General features: G+C 31.3%; 1 protein-coding gene across 1 annotated transcript in view; it reads left to right on the top strand.

Annotated features, from left to right (window-relative positions):
• Positions 1–3459: 3459 nt before the first annotated feature.
• The window catches only part of Nrx-1 (Neurexin 1), a 58610-nt gene continuing 44356 nt past the window's right edge, over positions 3460–17713 (top strand). Inside the window, exons 1-4 of the mRNA XM_015937186.3 lie at positions 3460–3918; positions 4278–5703; positions 10236–10404; positions 11058–11270. Of these exons, the coding sequence (XP_015792672.2) occupies positions 4936–5703; positions 10236–10404; positions 11058–11270 (1150 nt within the window). The 5' untranslated portion in view covers positions 3460–3918; positions 4278–4935. The remainder of the gene's footprint in view (positions 3919–4277; positions 5704–10235; positions 10405–11057; positions 11271–17713) is intronic.

The following is a 17713-nucleotide window of genomic DNA, read 5'->3' as shown; positions in this document are numbered from 1 at the left end:
TGGTAAAAGCGAAGAGGAACAAAAAAAAAGAGTTTCAACATGAAATATTGAAAAGTGAAAAGTGAAAAGACTCGAGAAATAAATATTCAAATGCTAACCATGTTAATGTACTCAAATGGTTTTCCTGGGCTCTTCATGTTTAAGTAAATAAACTGAAATGGAGCGGAAGTTAACTCTTTTCAAATGAATCAAGATGATGGAAATGCTGAGAATGGTAAACATTTTTTTCCTCCAAAATTTACAGCAACTCAAGATGCTGATCAACCAGACCATCAATAGTTTCAAGACTTAATTAAACCTTGATTAGTTTCATGCTGGCAATCGCACAAAATTCCGACCTCAAGTCATTCGACGTCAGATGATCATCAAAATTCTTCCAATGCTCAGCAACTCCAAATGAAATCAAACTTCGATATCAATTCAAATTGAAATCCATTTGGCAAAACTCAGACATTTCTTGTTCGAAGTTGAAAATCTCTAAGATTTAGTTTCCATCGAATTCGTGTTTTCATGGAAAAGTCTTCAAATTTTCAATGAATCAGTTTCTTTTGCTGCTCGAATTGCTATGAGCATTTCATGTTTTTAATTTATTCAATGAGTTTAATCACGAGACTGACGATTGTTGATCATTTATCTGGTTCACTGCTCAATCATCCAATCATTTGTTTAGCCATTTTGAGTTGCTTTTTCATTCATCTTTATCAACTGCAATACATATTCATTAATACAATGTTTAAGGTAAACATAAACTCAACAAATATTCACTCATTTATTCAAATCTCATCATTATCATCATCTTCCCATGATACCTTCAACATTTTTCCTTTCATTATCTTTCTCCTCATCTCTTCATCTTCATCTACTTTTCATCACAATATCACTTTATACCAGCTCACTCCCAGTAAACTATTGAAACAACTTGTTTCTATTTCTCAATCCCAGGATACTTTTGATGAATATTTTTTTCTTGAGTAAATTTTCCCAAGAATATCTAATGCATTTGACTTTCTTCAATATTTTTTTCCTTCTTTACCATCAGCATCATCTTCATCATGTTGAAAGACAAACAAAAAATCAAATCATGAAATAATCATAATCACATTTGTATCACTCGTCTGTTCATATTACCAGTACCATGATAATCTGCATAATTAATTGAAATTGAAGGGAAGAAGCGAAAAAAAAGACGAAAATCAAATTGTTCGAATCGAATGGTTGAAGAAATGTTTACAAACAATTAAATGATTACCATCATTAATCCACTTTCATAACCATTTTCAAATGCAATTACAGTTGATTATCAATCTGAACAATTAAAAGATTAAACTCGATTCTGTTCAATTACAGAATTGGTTAATCTGATTAAAAGCTAAAAGTGAAAAGTTAAACTTATTATCATTCATATCAACATTTAATGGATTATCAAAGTCGACTAATTAACAGAAGTAATTATAGTGATTATGGTTAATCAGAATCTGCAATTCTGTGAACATTTGTTCGAACTTCATTTTCTCGAAAATTTCATTTTAAATGTACATTTCAATGTAATATTATGTCATCATTTGTTTAACCTTTTTCTTGTGAAATTACAATTTCGAGTCAATCTCGAGTTTCATGTTACCTGAAGAAAATTAATCTTTTTTTCTTTTCTTCAAATGATGATATAAATGGTGGAAGAAGGCAGAAAATGATGAATACTGAATGGAATTCGTTTTTTTGTTGTTGCTCCATCAATATGAATACCATTGGAAGTGATGAAGAGAGGAATTGATCCTTTGCATCTTCTATTTATTAATTCACCTTGATCTGGTGAATAAAGATCAGATAGAGAAGAGAGGAAAGAAAAGAGGAGAAAAGAAGTAAAAAGAATAACATGGTTTTTGAATAGGAATGGAATACGATGATAAAGATGAGAATGGTGAGACTGAACGAACACAAGAAGAGAAGAGTAAAAGAATGGAAATGATTTGGAAGATCGGGAAAAGAGAAGAAGATCTTTTTTCTTGTCTCATTGTTTTCCTTCGTTTCTTTTCATCGGTAACTTTCATCATCATCAGTATGAGGATTCCTTACAATGATAATGATAATATCAAACATTGTGACTGAATAATAGCTGCTAGTATTGTGAGACAGGAAAAAGGAAACAAGAAATTGACCAAAAAAAAGAAGCAAAAATGAATCGTTATTCAAAACTCACTTCCACTGGACTAATAACCAAAATCAATAACTCAAAAGTCGATCCAAAATCAACAGTTGAATCAATCGAAATTGAGAAATTAATTTACCCAAAAATTCCTCAAATAATCAGCATTGAGAGTGAAGGTTATAAAGTATCTCAAAGTGATTTCATAAATGTTCAAATCTATCAGACCAAAACTCGATTGGACAGTTTCAAGTTTTTCACTTTTTTGCGTCTTTCATCGACTTTTTTATTTCAAAAATGAAAAGACATTTGTTTTCAAATTGATTGACAAATAAAGAAACAATAAATATTCAGACTTTAAGATGAACGACTTTACTCAATCTTAGACTCAACTTGAGGCCAAAGAGCTCTTCGTCATGTCCGAACAATTAATTGATTGTTGGATGAAAAGGTGAAACTGACGAAGAAAACACTTTGACTTGAAATACGATTTAGGAAAAGAAAGTGAAGATTGCTTACAGTATTTAATGAGAAATGAAAATTTTCTTATTTTTTCTTCTTTTTCTGTTTTCGTTTTGATTTGGTTTACGAACTGAATTCTTGTAAAGTTAAATTGTTGAATTTTGTCTTGTGAAGCTTTTACTGACAATTTAACTCATCTTGAAATGGATGATGATGAAAAATGGCAATCAGATGAAGTCAAAATCGATAAAAGATGATTGAATTGTAAAGACAAAGTTGACTGACGAGTCAAGTTTCAATTGAATTTCTTTTCCTTTTGCTTACACCTTTGGTTCATTGTGAATCATTTTTCATTTTGCAAATGATGTTAATCTGATCATATCTGAAAGTGATTTCAACATATGATAAAAATTTCACTGAGCAATCATTAAATCTTGATAAGAAGAGGGAAACATCGGAAAAATGTTGAAATAATGGTTTAAATATTTTGCTCTTCACTTGCAAGTGAACACATGAAAAGGTTGAAATTGAAATAAGTTAAAGAGGATAATCAGAAGATAATGAAAAAAAAGAGTTTCATGTTGAAGGAAAATCCTGCGCTGATTAAACACTGTCATGGACATTGTATTCAGGTAGAAATATCTTTTTCCTTTCTCCTTTTCTCATCCTTATCTTCCATATCATCCTCGATGAAAAATGTTTTTTTTGAATCTCAGTGAGCCTGAGCATGGTAAACCATGTTTCATCGATTCTCTTGCAAATCTCACTCCCAGTTTATTCACTCCCAAACCTTTTCATCATTTGGCTTCTTCTCATCTTTCCCTCAGTTCCAGTTAGTTTGAATGAATGGATGAATGAGATAACTTGATGAGACTAGGAAAATAAAGGAATATAATAAATGCTGAAGAAAAAAAACAAACGGAAATAATGTTAATAATATTTTGACTTTTCTTTCATTTTTATCATCAACAGATTAAGGACTAAACTTATTTCATCAAATCAATTAGTGTTAGAGTTGCCATTGAAACTGACCCAAGATGAAGACGAAAGTTATGATTTATAAAAAAAAGACATTGAATAGATGATGATGATGATCAAGATTTACTGATTAAGAAAGTAAAAGGGAAGATGAAGATGATGAGGAAGAAAAATGTGATACAAAAGAGAAACTGATTAAGATGATGAGAAACAAGTAATTGATTTGATATTAGTGTTTCCATTAAGCTATAACTTTCCTTTCATTTACCATCAACTTTACTGTTAACAACTGAAAACTAGTGATTACCAAGTCAACCAATGTTCAATCATTCAAGGTAAGACAATTGTATCAACTGTTGTGATGATCATGACAATGATGAAATGGATGGAAAGATGATGGAAAAAATAGAAAATTAAAAAAGATGGAGAAAAATTTTTCTCCAAAAACTAACTGTGTTCAACTTTATTCAACTTTACCTTTGCCATCTACAAGACAACAACAATCATTAACATCATCATTGTAATCATTGTCATCATCAACACAAAAAGCTCATTACCTTTTATCATCTCATCCGTTGCCTCTTAATTGTCTCATTTCATATCCGCTTTTTGTGCTCCATTGTCATCATCATTTTACTAAAAATAACGTTTCAACCTTTCACTTGAAAAACATCATTGTTTCGTCTTTTCAAAGATCCGTCAAGTGTCAAAAATATGGTCAAATCGATGGTTAAATGTTGATCCAGTTTCATGTGTTTACCTTGACTAACCAAATGTCATTGCCATTTGGGTCCATGTGAGGTACAAAAACAAGGCTCAATGTGATCTCTTTTTTTGTCCTGTTAGGTGCTTCATCTAGCATCAACTCAACACTTGATCAGCCAACTCACGATCATCGATCTGTTGTTTTATATTCAATTATTACTCCAACCCAAAAGCATCATCAGTCTTAATTACAACCTTAGTTAAGTGATTAAACAGGAGCAGTGGAAAAGATCAATGTACAAATTGGATTTGGTGACAATAAATTTAATTGAAATTTAGTGATGTTTTAAATTGTGACAATTTAATTGGACAAGCAGCAAAAAAAACAACAAAACCCAAAAGTGAATGGAATCCAAAGAGAAGGGAAATTATTACAAAATTTTCTGGCAAAAGGTTAACACTCTTCAAATTGTCATTAATTTTTCATTAATTTGATACTTAATTTGCTCCAATTGTGTGCGTTTGTGTGTTTGTGTGCCATCAAGTGTATCAAATTGTGCTCTGTGTGTCTCTCTATCTGTGCAAATTGTTGACTTATTTTTGGCTCATTTTTTTCCATTCTCAGCCAATTCTGTCAACAATCAACCATGAAATCAACTTATAAATGTTACAATGTTCCAAGTCACGTTATATTAATTTTCGTGATCACAATTTGTCTCTCCAGTAATGCTATTGAATCAACAATTGATCTCAATCCTTCCCAGTTTGGTTATGATAACAGTCAACAATCACCTTTTAATAACATTATCAATGATGATGGTGATGATATTAGTAGCAATAACAATGTGAATGATAACGAGTTGAACACTAACAATGATAGATATAATGCTAATTATGATATTAATAGCAATGCTAACAACATTAATTCACCTCAAGTAAACTCTGATTTATCTACTGGTTCCATATCATCTGATCTTTACGGTAATTCAAATAGATTAATAGTTAACGAGAATGACGATCAACTCAACCCATCGCCATCATTATCCTCTTCTTCGTCTTCTTTATCATCGCTATTATCATCTTCTTCTCTTGAACCTACAACTGCAACTTTGACCATCTTAAACCTCCAAGGAACTTGGAATTCATTTGCTCAATTTAAAGGATGGTTAATTTCACGGTCCCATGGAACTCTCAGTTTCACCTTTCGCACCCATGAACCCAATTCACTGCTTTTATATTCCCAATCATCAACTTACTGTTGTGATTTCATGGAGTTAAAGTTGGTTGAAGGTGTGCTAAGATTAAGATTCAATTTAACACAAGGAACTTCAATCATGTCCATTGGACGAAACCTTCATGATCATCAATGGCATGCAGTTGAGATAATAGTAAACAAAGAATCACTCGTTTTAAAGGTTAGTTTCGCGATTAAAGATCAATACTTTAGCTAAAAATTGAATACTTCTTGTGACACTTTACTGCTTTTTTACGGTAAATAAAAGTGAAAATAACTGACGAAAGTTAATAGCTTGTAATCAATGAGATTATGGATCGTAAAGAGACATTGTTCAGGGTTAATGAGATACATGAAAATATAAGGTTCATCTTTGGCTGAGGTTTGTTTATTAGGTACGGATTGAGTTGCGATTTATGATGAAATGAGAAATTAATTTTTTATTCAACTATCAATGATTAAACTGCATGGATTGTTCATCGAGAATATTAGCTGAAAATCGTTCTATTTTTTCTTCTCGTTCCTAAGAGAATAAACTTTCTCAATTACAACCGCTAAGTCTTAACTATCTTTGAACAACTTATGTACTAGCATGACCAGGCCATTAGACAGTAAAATCTTAACCTAACCAGTCCACTCTTGTCCCATCAAATGCTGGGTAAAAAAGACTTCAACTGTCAACTACATTTCACCCAATAACTCTCATCATCTCTATCAGTCTTTCAGCCTCAACAATCAACTTTCCAACCTAACTAAGTTACTCTGCCAGCATCAATTATGGCTAACAATTAGAGTCTTTGTTTCATTCCTTTTCATTTAAATTCTCATCATAATTTGAGTTTTTGTCTTGATTTTTTTTCCAAAATATTGAGTATTATATTGAAAAGAGTCTTGAATACGGGGTGTTAGAAAATCAACTAGACCTGTTTGAATGATAATAACTTCGAAATAGCTGGGCCATTTTTTTTTATTTTTAGTATCATTAGAAAGCGGAAAGTCCAACTTAAAAATATTTGTTCATTTTCAAAAGGAAAAATTCTAGGCCGAACTACCAATTCCATACGATGCAAAAAATTGTGAAAATTTCAGGTGAAATTTGAAGCAATTTTGTGTTAATTTTACTATGGGATGAAAATTCAATAATAGGGAAAATTTTTGCTAGATAATTAATTGAAATAAAAAGTTGCAGCATATTTTTTGACATGTATCTAAGATTCTTTTGACCTTAAAAAGTAAGAAAAATTCGAGTCCGAAATCAATGAAAAATTCGAAAATCCAAAACAGAAAAAAATTTAGTTTTCGTCCATTTTTGAGAGCTGAAGTTATGCGAAAGTTCTTTTTTCTATTTTAATATGTTTTCTAGTCGAAGACGATTCTAACAATATATCACGAGTCTGTTAACTCTGCTTGGTTCGAAAAATATTGAAGCGCAAATAGGTCTAGTTGATTTTCTAACACCCTGTATAAGAGTTTTTGTTGCAATTTATTAGCACCAATGTGCACCAGGGCACAGTTTAGTTTTTATTTTCATCTGTGAATCGAAATGTTTTTTTGGTTCCATTTTGCTTTACTTTGCATTTCACTTTGATTGAATGTCAACTTTCAATTTGTTGCTTCCTGGTGACACTTTGTTCACTCCAACTTGACAGTCTATAATAAAACTGATAAATATTGATGATGCTGATCAAGTTAATGCATCTGATAATTTGTAAATCATCAATATTTGTTACTGGAAAATTTTGTCAGACAATTTAAACTGTTGAAAATTCATTAGCAACTCATTGATGTTCATGATGGCATTAAGGATGAGACTCTGTTTATTCATGTTATCAGCAAAATAAATGTTCATCTCTTTCATTCACCTCTCATTGTCATGATAAATTGCTATAAATTATTAATACTTTTAACCGGAAACAATCGATTATCAATTGTTTGCACAAGATTCACGGAATAACTTTCAACGCTTTTAATCCTCTCATGAAATGTTCAAAAAATCAACAATCAAGAGTTGATCATTTCTCCATTCATCATGGTTATGCACATTAATCAGTTGAAATTTAGAAAAGTTGCAAGCCCAAGAAAAAGATGGAAATTAAAAGAATCCTGAAATCTGGAATGAAACGTCACTGATAATTTGTGTGATTAACATTCTGACATAATAATCATAATAATCGGGTGATAAAAGTGAGGATAAAAAGGAAAAGAAAAAAACAAAAGAAAAAAGATGAATAACTATTTATATCAAGTTACTGAATAAGAAATGTTGCTTAATATTACACTGAATAATGATATAAATCATCAATCATTCAAGAGTCATTCTCTTCTTTAGGTAAAATTACGATTATTACAAGATGATCAGCCAGTGATGAGGAATGAGGAAAAAGGTAATAGAATAAGGGAAAAAAATGAAAAATATTGCTGAATAAATAATTACCATTAGAAGAGCAAAAAAACTGATGATCATGAAAAGAAAAACAAAAGTGACGATGGAAATGGAATGAATGAAGTTTGAAATGATTATCGATACAGTTGATAGCTAATGCAATGAATGGTAAAAGTTGAACTGAACTGAAAAGATTCAGTTACATTTGTCATTCTACATGTGTTTTCATTTAATGATCTCATTGAGTCACGTAATCTGTTTTTGAAGAGTTTAGTTTTTAAAACTTCAAGATTAACACTTGTTCAATTGCTGTCCAAAAGCCGATTAACCTTTCAGATCGTGTTTCACATTTTGAGTGAAAAACAATTACGAGTTCCTTTCACTTGCAAGTTTAACCGAGCAACCCGACTGTTCAATGTTTACGACTATCAGTGACTATTTATCATTATTAGGCTAACAGTTTGATACGACTTGAAACATCTTTATAAACGTTCATTATTTCACTTCACTCCAAGAGTCTAGTTTAACCTAACAGACGATACCTACAGCATCAACATTGAACATCAGTTGGTGCAACCTTGCAGACAAAGCCAAAGGTTATTTTGCATTATTGTGACAAAAAATGGATAAGACTTGGACTAAGAATCAGCTATTGAACTTTCTTTCATCCAAAATAATCATATTATCCAATGTTATGAAAATTGAAAATCTTCTATTGAATGCAAGTGATAGTGAAACTGAACAAAGTGATAATGGATCACAAGATGGAAGCAAATCCGAGTCAATCTTTATGTGTGTTGGAAAACAGGGAATCTTGAATGAACTCTGAAGATCAACTTTCATCATTAAAAGAGCAACGATTTTTAAATGTTAGCAACGCAGGGTCAATCTGTCATTCAGCTTGTATCTCATATCGAATTGTTTCATTCGATCTTTTTGATAGATTTCGATGAATAAAATCGATTTAACCAGTTCGATTTATCGAGAGTGAAATTTTCATTGTAAGTGAAAGTGTTTTGAATATTATTATCAAACTCACCAAGGTTGACCATCCTAGATTTGAAAATAATTTCTTGCTTCAGGTTAATCTCGAGTGTGTCGAGTGAAAATTAGTAAAAGTTGAAATGCAATTTACAATTGATTGTCTTTGGAAAGATAATGGCAAAAATAATGAGATTTACCGAAAAAGAAGAAAAAGATTATCCAAATGAGCAGGGAATTAGATTTCAACTCCCAAAGTATTGTTAATATATTGAATCATTATCAAATCTTTCACCATTCCCCTTCCAATGAACATGATTCAAACTCATTATTATGAATAATATTCAATTATAATCTTCACTCCTCACTCTCTCTCTCTTCCGTTTTCATCCTCCTTCAAGGATCCAAAATGTTTTTTATCTTCACATCAAAATCTCTCCGTCATTTCAACAATTGACTGCTAATTTTTACCTTTGCTTCTAACTTAGGGTGTGGAGTCAACTTGGTGTTTCACCACGCAAATTCATCCAAACTAACCGTCAATTAGTTTAGCAGAAAATTTTTTCATCCTTCATCCTTGATCATCTTCTCCCCCTCCCTCATCACCATCACCATCATCCAATTCCAATTATAATATAATCTATTCCATGATTTACAGTCAATCATATTCATTCCTATTTTCACTTTTTCCATCCTCAAGAGATTCGCGACTTTTTACTTTCTCAATTGAATACTATCTGATTGCTGAATCTTTGATTTCATGATTACAATTTCTGTTCCTTCTCATTATTATCCATTATTGATATTTTCACCAACTCAATTTCATCATGAATTCATTCCTTTCAACTTAAAACATCAATCCATGTCATTGAAATGTGTCGAGAGAAACAAAAGTGAAGCAAAAAAGTTAATCAATTTTTTCAACTCTACTCGAGTAAAAGTGTCTTTAGAAAAGCTTCAACTCTTTGATTACATTTAATTGAGCGAGTGTTAAATACAAATGTATAAAATGCTTGAATAGCTCAGGGCACAATTAATTTAAATGAAATGAAGAAGAAAAAAATTGAAAAATATTTCAACTCAAGTCAAGTAATTTCATTTGCTTTTAGCAACTTTCCCATATTTTCACTTGCATAAGTGTCAAAATTATTCAATCAACTTTTTGTTGCAAAAAGCTTCCGTCTTTGATGAAAGAAGTTCAGAGTTTTGAGGAAAAAAAACTTATTTTCTCATTGACTTTTCCAATCAATGGTTGGTCAATCTGTTGATCAATCTGTTGATTAATTTGGTGATTAATTAGTCGAGTTAATCCTTTATTGTATCCTCGTTTTGTTCTGGTCTGATTACAGATTGACAATGAAATGTCAAGTCGAAGTCTTCGCTCATTTCATGGAGAAAATTCAATTGAAAAGCAAAATAAAATGGATTACCTTTTTATTGGAGGATTTCCTCACAGTTATTCATCTGAATTTGTCAATCTTCATCTTCCCTGGGTATTATATGAGCCAACCTACAGAGGTAAGCCTCCAAATCATCTTCTCTTTGGTCATCCCTTAAACCTTTCCAATCTCCTCCATTATCATCATCTTTATCATCAAAATGCATTTCTTTTTTTTACCTCTTCTTAACTCATCATGGTTCAACATGCTTCATCATGTTACCATCAGTTGCCCATCATCTGGAATTATTAGATGAAGCAAGAAACAAAAGCAGAAGAAGATGAAGAGAGAAAATTGTAAACTTTTTTTGATTACTTGAATATATTTTCATTCACATTGATCAGAATGTCAACAAGTTAGTTGGTAAAGAAGAAAGGAAAACATTTACAGATTGAAAGGAAGCCAAAGGAAGGTAAATCAAACAAATCCTTCGTAAAAGATTAGCACTTAATGGATTACCCATGAGATTAAAATTGAAGCTAAATTGAAATGTTGAACAAGATAAAAACGGAATCAAGATGAAGATAAAATCAGAGTCAAGAAGTCAAAATGAAATAATAAGACAAAAAAGAAACATTATTACAGGATTCAACTTGCAATTGGTTGAGACTCAAACTGAATCGATTTTGAAACATGAATGATGTCCATAGTTTTCTTGGGATTAACCAAATTAATCGATATTTTTTCTCCTTCTCTAATTGTTTGTGATTTTTTTTGTCCATTCAATTGTAGGTCAAATAAGAAACGTTGTATATGCTAGTGAAGATAGTTTATCTGGTCCAACTAATCAGGAGCCAATTAGATGGAATGGACTTCGTCGTGATTCAAGTGAACCATGTAGTGAGTCTGATCCATGTAACCATGGTGGAACCTGTATCAACACAGATTCCGGACCTGAGTGTGATTGTCGTGGCCTTGATTATATTGGCGATCACTGTGATAAACGTAAGTCGAAATCGTTCAAATATTTACTTTGTAATCTCTTATGAGACTCAGAAAAATCTTTCAATTGCCAAGATTTGATTTCATCCTAATGAACGTTTCATGAATCTGAGAGCAAAACCTTTACCGAGACTTTGATTAGTAAATTCAAAGCCGCCAATATGATCCATTTCCATGGATTTTTTTTGCAACCGCTCAAAGAAATCGAACGAAACAGAAAATTTGGTGTTACCTAAAATCGCCAGTTACTTGAAATACAAGGTTGAAAGGCAGAGTTTACTTTGATCTTATCAATCCTAAACCAATTCAATTCAATGACTAAATTGATTAAAATACATTTTCAACTTCAAACCTGCTTGAGTTATCGGTAAAACGTATATTTATCAAAACACTTATTCAACAAATATTTGATATTAACCCTGGGAGTGATTAATGTTAGTGAACTGATTTTTATCCTAATGAATCTTGATCTCTCTCGACCTGATACATTAACACAGATATTGATCATTGTTGACTATAATAATATATTGAGACAATTTAATTAATTTTAATGATCATTGATCAATGAATATCAACACACACACTTGCATATATATTTACAATAATTTATTATTTTGCTAACAATAACTACTACCAGTAATGGGTGCGATCACACCTAGTTTCTGTTCATTCCTTTTAATCAAATGTTGAGCCATTACGTTATTCATTGACTATTTTAATCAATCAATAGTTGATAACAATGAACGCTTTAATGATAACAAGTAATAACAGGTTAAACCGATTTGCTCTTTTTGTGTCTGTTTCAAAGTCAATTGTAAATGTTAACATGAAAGAAATGATTAATAATGCGAAAATAATTTTCTGTGAACTTGGCCACAGAATTCAATTATCACCATCAAAATAGTTGATGATTTGAAATCAAAAAGTGAAGACAAAATGAAGACGTAAAAATGCAACTCCAAGCAGTTTCCATGGAAACTTGTTATTCTGTAATGATGAATGAAATCTGATAACAATGTTGAATATCAACTTGCATGTTTCCATTACTTAACATTTGAATGGATAATCTAAAGACAAGGAAAGGGAAGGAAGAAAGCATTTCAAGCTCATCATTAATCGCAATAAATTGACATTCAGTACCAATCATGAGTGAATGAATAGCAAATGAAAAATAAATGAAAATCATAAAAATGCTAAGTTCAACTGTGAAAATTGTGAAAACCGTTTTACTTCAAAAATAAATACATTTGACAAGTTATCAAGTCTAACTGTTGATAAATAAAAAATTTATCTCATTTTAACCTTCATCAGTTATTGTAATAACATTATTGAACACTTTTCAGAGCAATTCAAGTGTCAAGTTGACAGTTGATGGTTGAAGGTAAATGTTGACAAAACAAAGGGTTTCATTTCAAAGTGTACAATCAATAACTTGAAATTTGTTAACATCGACCATGATCAGAATTTTAATCGAGAAAAAACATTTCTTACGAACGTTTCGATATTTTTGATGAACTTTTTTAGATTAAGCAAAGTTTATTAAAGTTTAATTTAGACAAAAATTACATAAAACTCACAATCACGATGCATGTCTAAAAAGCTGTTTGTATTATTAAAATTGACCAGTAAGATTATTCGACCTTGAAAATTATTATATGATCTTATTTTAACCTCTAACACCGTACGGAGCGATTTTGGAAAAATGACCTTGAATGACCTTGATATACGACAAATGAATATCCGCGGAATTGCATTTCGCATTTTGTTTAAATTTAAATTTTTTCTCAGCAATTTGTTCCACACAGAAAGATATATTACAATATTTTCATCCAAATTGAATTTATTAATTAGAATATCAAAAATTTCTTGCTCTATTAAGTGCAGAGAAACACGAAATAAAGCATATAAGCTTGAACTAAATTATATATAACTATATACAAATGATTTGTGATTTATACAAATGCGGATTAGCTGGAATAAAAAGAAATTTGCTATGAAATATTATAAATCATGAATGAAATAGTTACCAAATTTATCATGACCATAAGATCTCAACTCCCCAACTGAGTTTTGTGTTAGCTTACTGTTCTGTCCGTTATAAAATTCAATCTTTAATGCTTAGTATACACATGAAAAATTTTGTGGTCAAAAACTTTATACTTTCTGAGCTATTTGAGGTCAAAGTGCGCAACTTAGGCGGTCTTTCGCAGCGCGTCAGGCACTCTGATATTGATCAAGTACAGCCTTATATAGTATATAGACAACATTATGACCTTTCGAATTGACCTTTATTCAGGTCGGCATGATATACAGTTCCGATGAAAATCAACTTCGAAAAAATACGGATAAAACGTACGACCAACCGTTATTGTCTGACCAAATAGGGCAACAATTTCTGCAGAAATTTCATAAACACTGGCAGCTAGTTTTTTATTATTTTGGTTTGCAGACAGAACCAACTTTAAAGTCCAATCTGCTTTTGCTACATCAGGTTTACCTGCAACAGGTAGTAGCTTGAGAATCGTGTCGTCGTAAATCGGTATTAGAACCTTATTTGGTCGGCTTACTAGAAACAAATGGAAACTTCTTGTCGATGAGTAGGTAGCGCTGGTGATTAAACGAATCAATAAATTTTCCTTAATGAAAAAGTGAAAAATAAACTAGGTCAGACGATCGCTGAGAATCGGAGCGTCAGTAAGGAATTACATATATCGTATTGTTTGTTAGATTTAACAAAAAACGAACTAACTTCTAACTTCGAACAAGTCTAGAAATTGTATCTTAGTTTTACTCCTTAACCATCCAGTGTTGACCATGATTCATTGCATTCTCTTGCATCTCAAATCTTGTTCACAAGAGATATGAAATCACGAAATAACCTGTGAAACCTCATGCAAGCTTTAAAATTTGCTAAAGCTCCGTCGTTTATTTAAGCATACTGGATTATGAAGGCCAAAGGTCAAAATCCCGAAAAATGACCTTTGATGGTCGTTATTTAATTTTCAGGCTTGCAGAATGTTCTTAATCAGGCATGTTGCAAATATCAAGTTCGAGACCCTATTCGTTTAGGTGATATCATAGTTACAAAAAATTTGCTTTGCCTGACTTTTTGCCCCTTTTTGGGCGGAACTTCGATTACTATTAGTGATATAATGATGAATCTTCATGTTAATCATCAAAATGCTTTGAAAATTTTCAAACGACCTTCAAATGACCTCTCAAGGTCAAAGGTCGAAATCCCGAAAAATGACCTTTGATGACCTTGAAAAGTTGATCGTTTCACCGTCTCAATATTTTCTATCTTATTAGCAAATATCAAGTTTCTATGATGTTTCATTCGTTAGATATCTTGTTTACAGTAAAACAAAAAGTGGATTTTCGAAAAGGCATATCTGAGTTAAAATCTTCACTTCGTTTCACTACGCTCCGATAATTATTTGACAGCGCATCTGTTATGTTGACGAGTGGTGAAGTGTAATTATTATCTGCTATGGAGTGTAGGCTCAAGAAGTCGCCTCTTTCTAAGCCAATGGTTACAGGCACTCTTTCTCGTAGGAACAGGAATGATTCAACTCGTTCATTTTCAAGTGTAAAACGCGATAATTCAGCAGCAATTTTTTCCGGGTTCTGTTGGTAAATCTATATTTCCATCTAACATTTGGACATATACACATTCTGCCTGTCAGTCGTTGAAACCTGAAGATTGGATGCCATTGATGGAGATAATAACTGAAAAACTAACAAAATAAATAGCAGACATTTTGTTGAAACAATGATGAAACCCATTGGAGCGATGTTCAGAGAAGAAAAACGAGACATGAAAGTGGATCCGAGATTCGGATTTAAAGTCACTGACGGTAAGGTTAAACGGTAAGGGTAAACGGTAAGGGTAAACGAGAACCCGTCCTCGGTAATTTGTCAACATAACCATGTTTTGCTGTTTTGGTTAACCATTCATCAATCATAAGTATCAAAGATATTGGTTGGCTCGCTTTTATAAATTTCAGATCAGATTTCTTGCCAATATTTTCAATAAGAAGTTGAGATCAATCTTGTTGGTACATTGATAAAATACGATTGAACTGAAATAAACAAAGGTTGTATTTCTGTATTAACAAATTGTGGTAAATCTACCATCAAGTTCATCAAACATTGTTAATGTGGCTAAGTGGAGTTTAAGCACATTATGGGTCATTCAATTAGTTGACCTCTAAATAACATTTGAAGACCGTTTTCTGTGAGTGTGCACAACTCACGTTTGTAAGTAATGAAATTTCTATGCACCGTTCAGTTTATCAATGCTTTTTTGGAAAGATTAGTTTGTCAATCTGAAATTGAACTGTCTGGAAATGATTTTGAAATTGCATTTTGTGGTCAATAACCTATTTACCTATGATGATCCATGGAACTCTGGGTTTATGGTTTTTAAATTTTGAAAATTCTACATGAATTTGATGAAAAAATCTGTTCACAGAACTGTACAAAAGGCGATCAAAGTTTCAACTTTGACCTCGATTTTCTCAAAAACTGTCGATTGTAGGAATTTTTTAATTGTACTTATGTCAGTTTTTATGCATCTACAAAACTTCGCAGTCCCAACTCTTAACTCAAAAGGAAAATTTATTGTACTTACTCTTTTCATGATGAAAAAGTTACCAAAATTTTCATTCAATTGTTTTTCAGTTTGCAAGCTCAATGTGATAAAAGAAAAGAGAAAAGGTTGAATTTTTGAAAACTTGTAAGATTGAGAAAAAGGTTTAAATTGGAAACATTTCAATGCGTAATATAATAAATATCAGGGAAGAAACAAAATATTATTATTACATTACAGACTGGGAATGATAAGTCAATCTTGTCATTCTCAATGTTCATCTTTTCTTCGAGTTGACACTTGAATAGATCATCATTTCTCATCATTCCATTTTGTTTACCCTGAAAGTGTAAAATCTTTTTTTTCTTCTTCTCCTTTACCTTTTACCATTCCATGTACAACATGAATCAAAGCATTTCAAGATTCATCATCTTCCATCTTCAACTCACCTTTAAATTTCCTTGAAAAGTCTAATGAAAATGATAATTTCATGAGACTTTAAAAAAACTTTCCTCACTTTTGACCACAAAAATTTTTTATTAAAATTCACTTTTTTCCACTTCTTTTCACTTCAATTCAACTAATTAACTTTTGCCAAATTTCACTTCTTTACATGGAAAGAAGAAATTATGAATTTTCTCTTTTGAATTTAAATTCTTTGAATAACTTTGGTTCATTTTCGCTCGATTCTCACCTTTTCATTCTGAATCTTGATCATGTTTCCATTATCATGTTTGGAATGCTAAAGTTTTCCAAAGTTTTGTCTAACTTTTCAATGTTCATGCAATACTTTTTTTTCCGCTGAAACTTGATTGAAGTCGCTACAGAAAATTATCCATCATAATCAACGTTAATTTAGTGCATAATTATATCAATGTTGGAATGAAATTGTTCAGCTTCTCTTTTCAGATGTTAATTAACACAGTTTTATCCAAATCTCTTGACACTCGCTTTGAAAACTTTTACTAATCATGTTTATTACAACTTTCAACTGACCTTATGTTAATCATGTTGACAAAGAGGAATTAGTTGAATGAGCAAAAAACAGAGTTTCATCAATTGTTACTTATTATAATTGTTGCAAATAATATTCAACTCCCTGAAGTAATTTTTTTCATCATGAAATATCTGATTCTAAATTTACTTTTCTCTGCTTTTTGTTTTCTGCTGTTTTTTTTGTTTCATCTTAATTCAACTTAACATTCAGTTTTTTGTTCCTTCTGTTTCCAGTCGTAAATACAAAAGGACAAAATAATAAGATATACACCAACATGATCTGAATTGAATTGAGAATAAAATACAAATTGAAAGAGTAAAAGTAAAAATGTATGAAAAGATATAAAACTAAATTTCAAAAAAGGATAAACATGAAAACTAATGAGATGAAAATAAATGATAAACTTAACTCTCAGGTTGTTGGATGGATATTTAAAGATGCAAATATTGATAGAAATTTCATTTTTTATATTTCACGCTAAGAGTTTATGAGTTGTATTTGTTAACAAAAAGTCATAAACAGGAAAAGTTTCAAATGCAAGTGTTCCAATGAGCTTTTGTAATTTGTGGAAATACTCGTGAAATCTTTTAGATTTGACCCGTGACCATGACCTGTGTCAACCTATTTAGAGATCAGAGATGAATCTCAAGCATGAATATAATGATGATTAAGTTGATTTTCATAGTTTGCTTTGTCAAGCCCGAACTCGATACTTCTATTGGTGGCCTATTATGATTCCTGATATCAAAGCTTATGTAGACTTGTTATGTTGGCGGATAATAATATCGACTTCGTTTGAAAAGACGAAAATTTTCTATTCAAGCTCGTCCTATTGAGAAGTCCTGTGCATTATGTAAA

This window comes from Tetranychus urticae, chromosome 3 (assembly GCF_039701765.1).
Source record: "Tetranychus urticae isolate SD_2017Ah chromosome 3, NJAU_TeUrti_SD_1.0, whole genome shotgun sequence".
NCBI classification, from domain to species: domain Eukaryota; kingdom Metazoa; phylum Arthropoda; class Arachnida; order Trombidiformes; family Tetranychidae; genus Tetranychus; species Tetranychus urticae.
The sequence above is the reverse complement of the archived record's forward strand: the minus strand, read 5'-3'. Positions and strand labels throughout refer to the sequence as shown.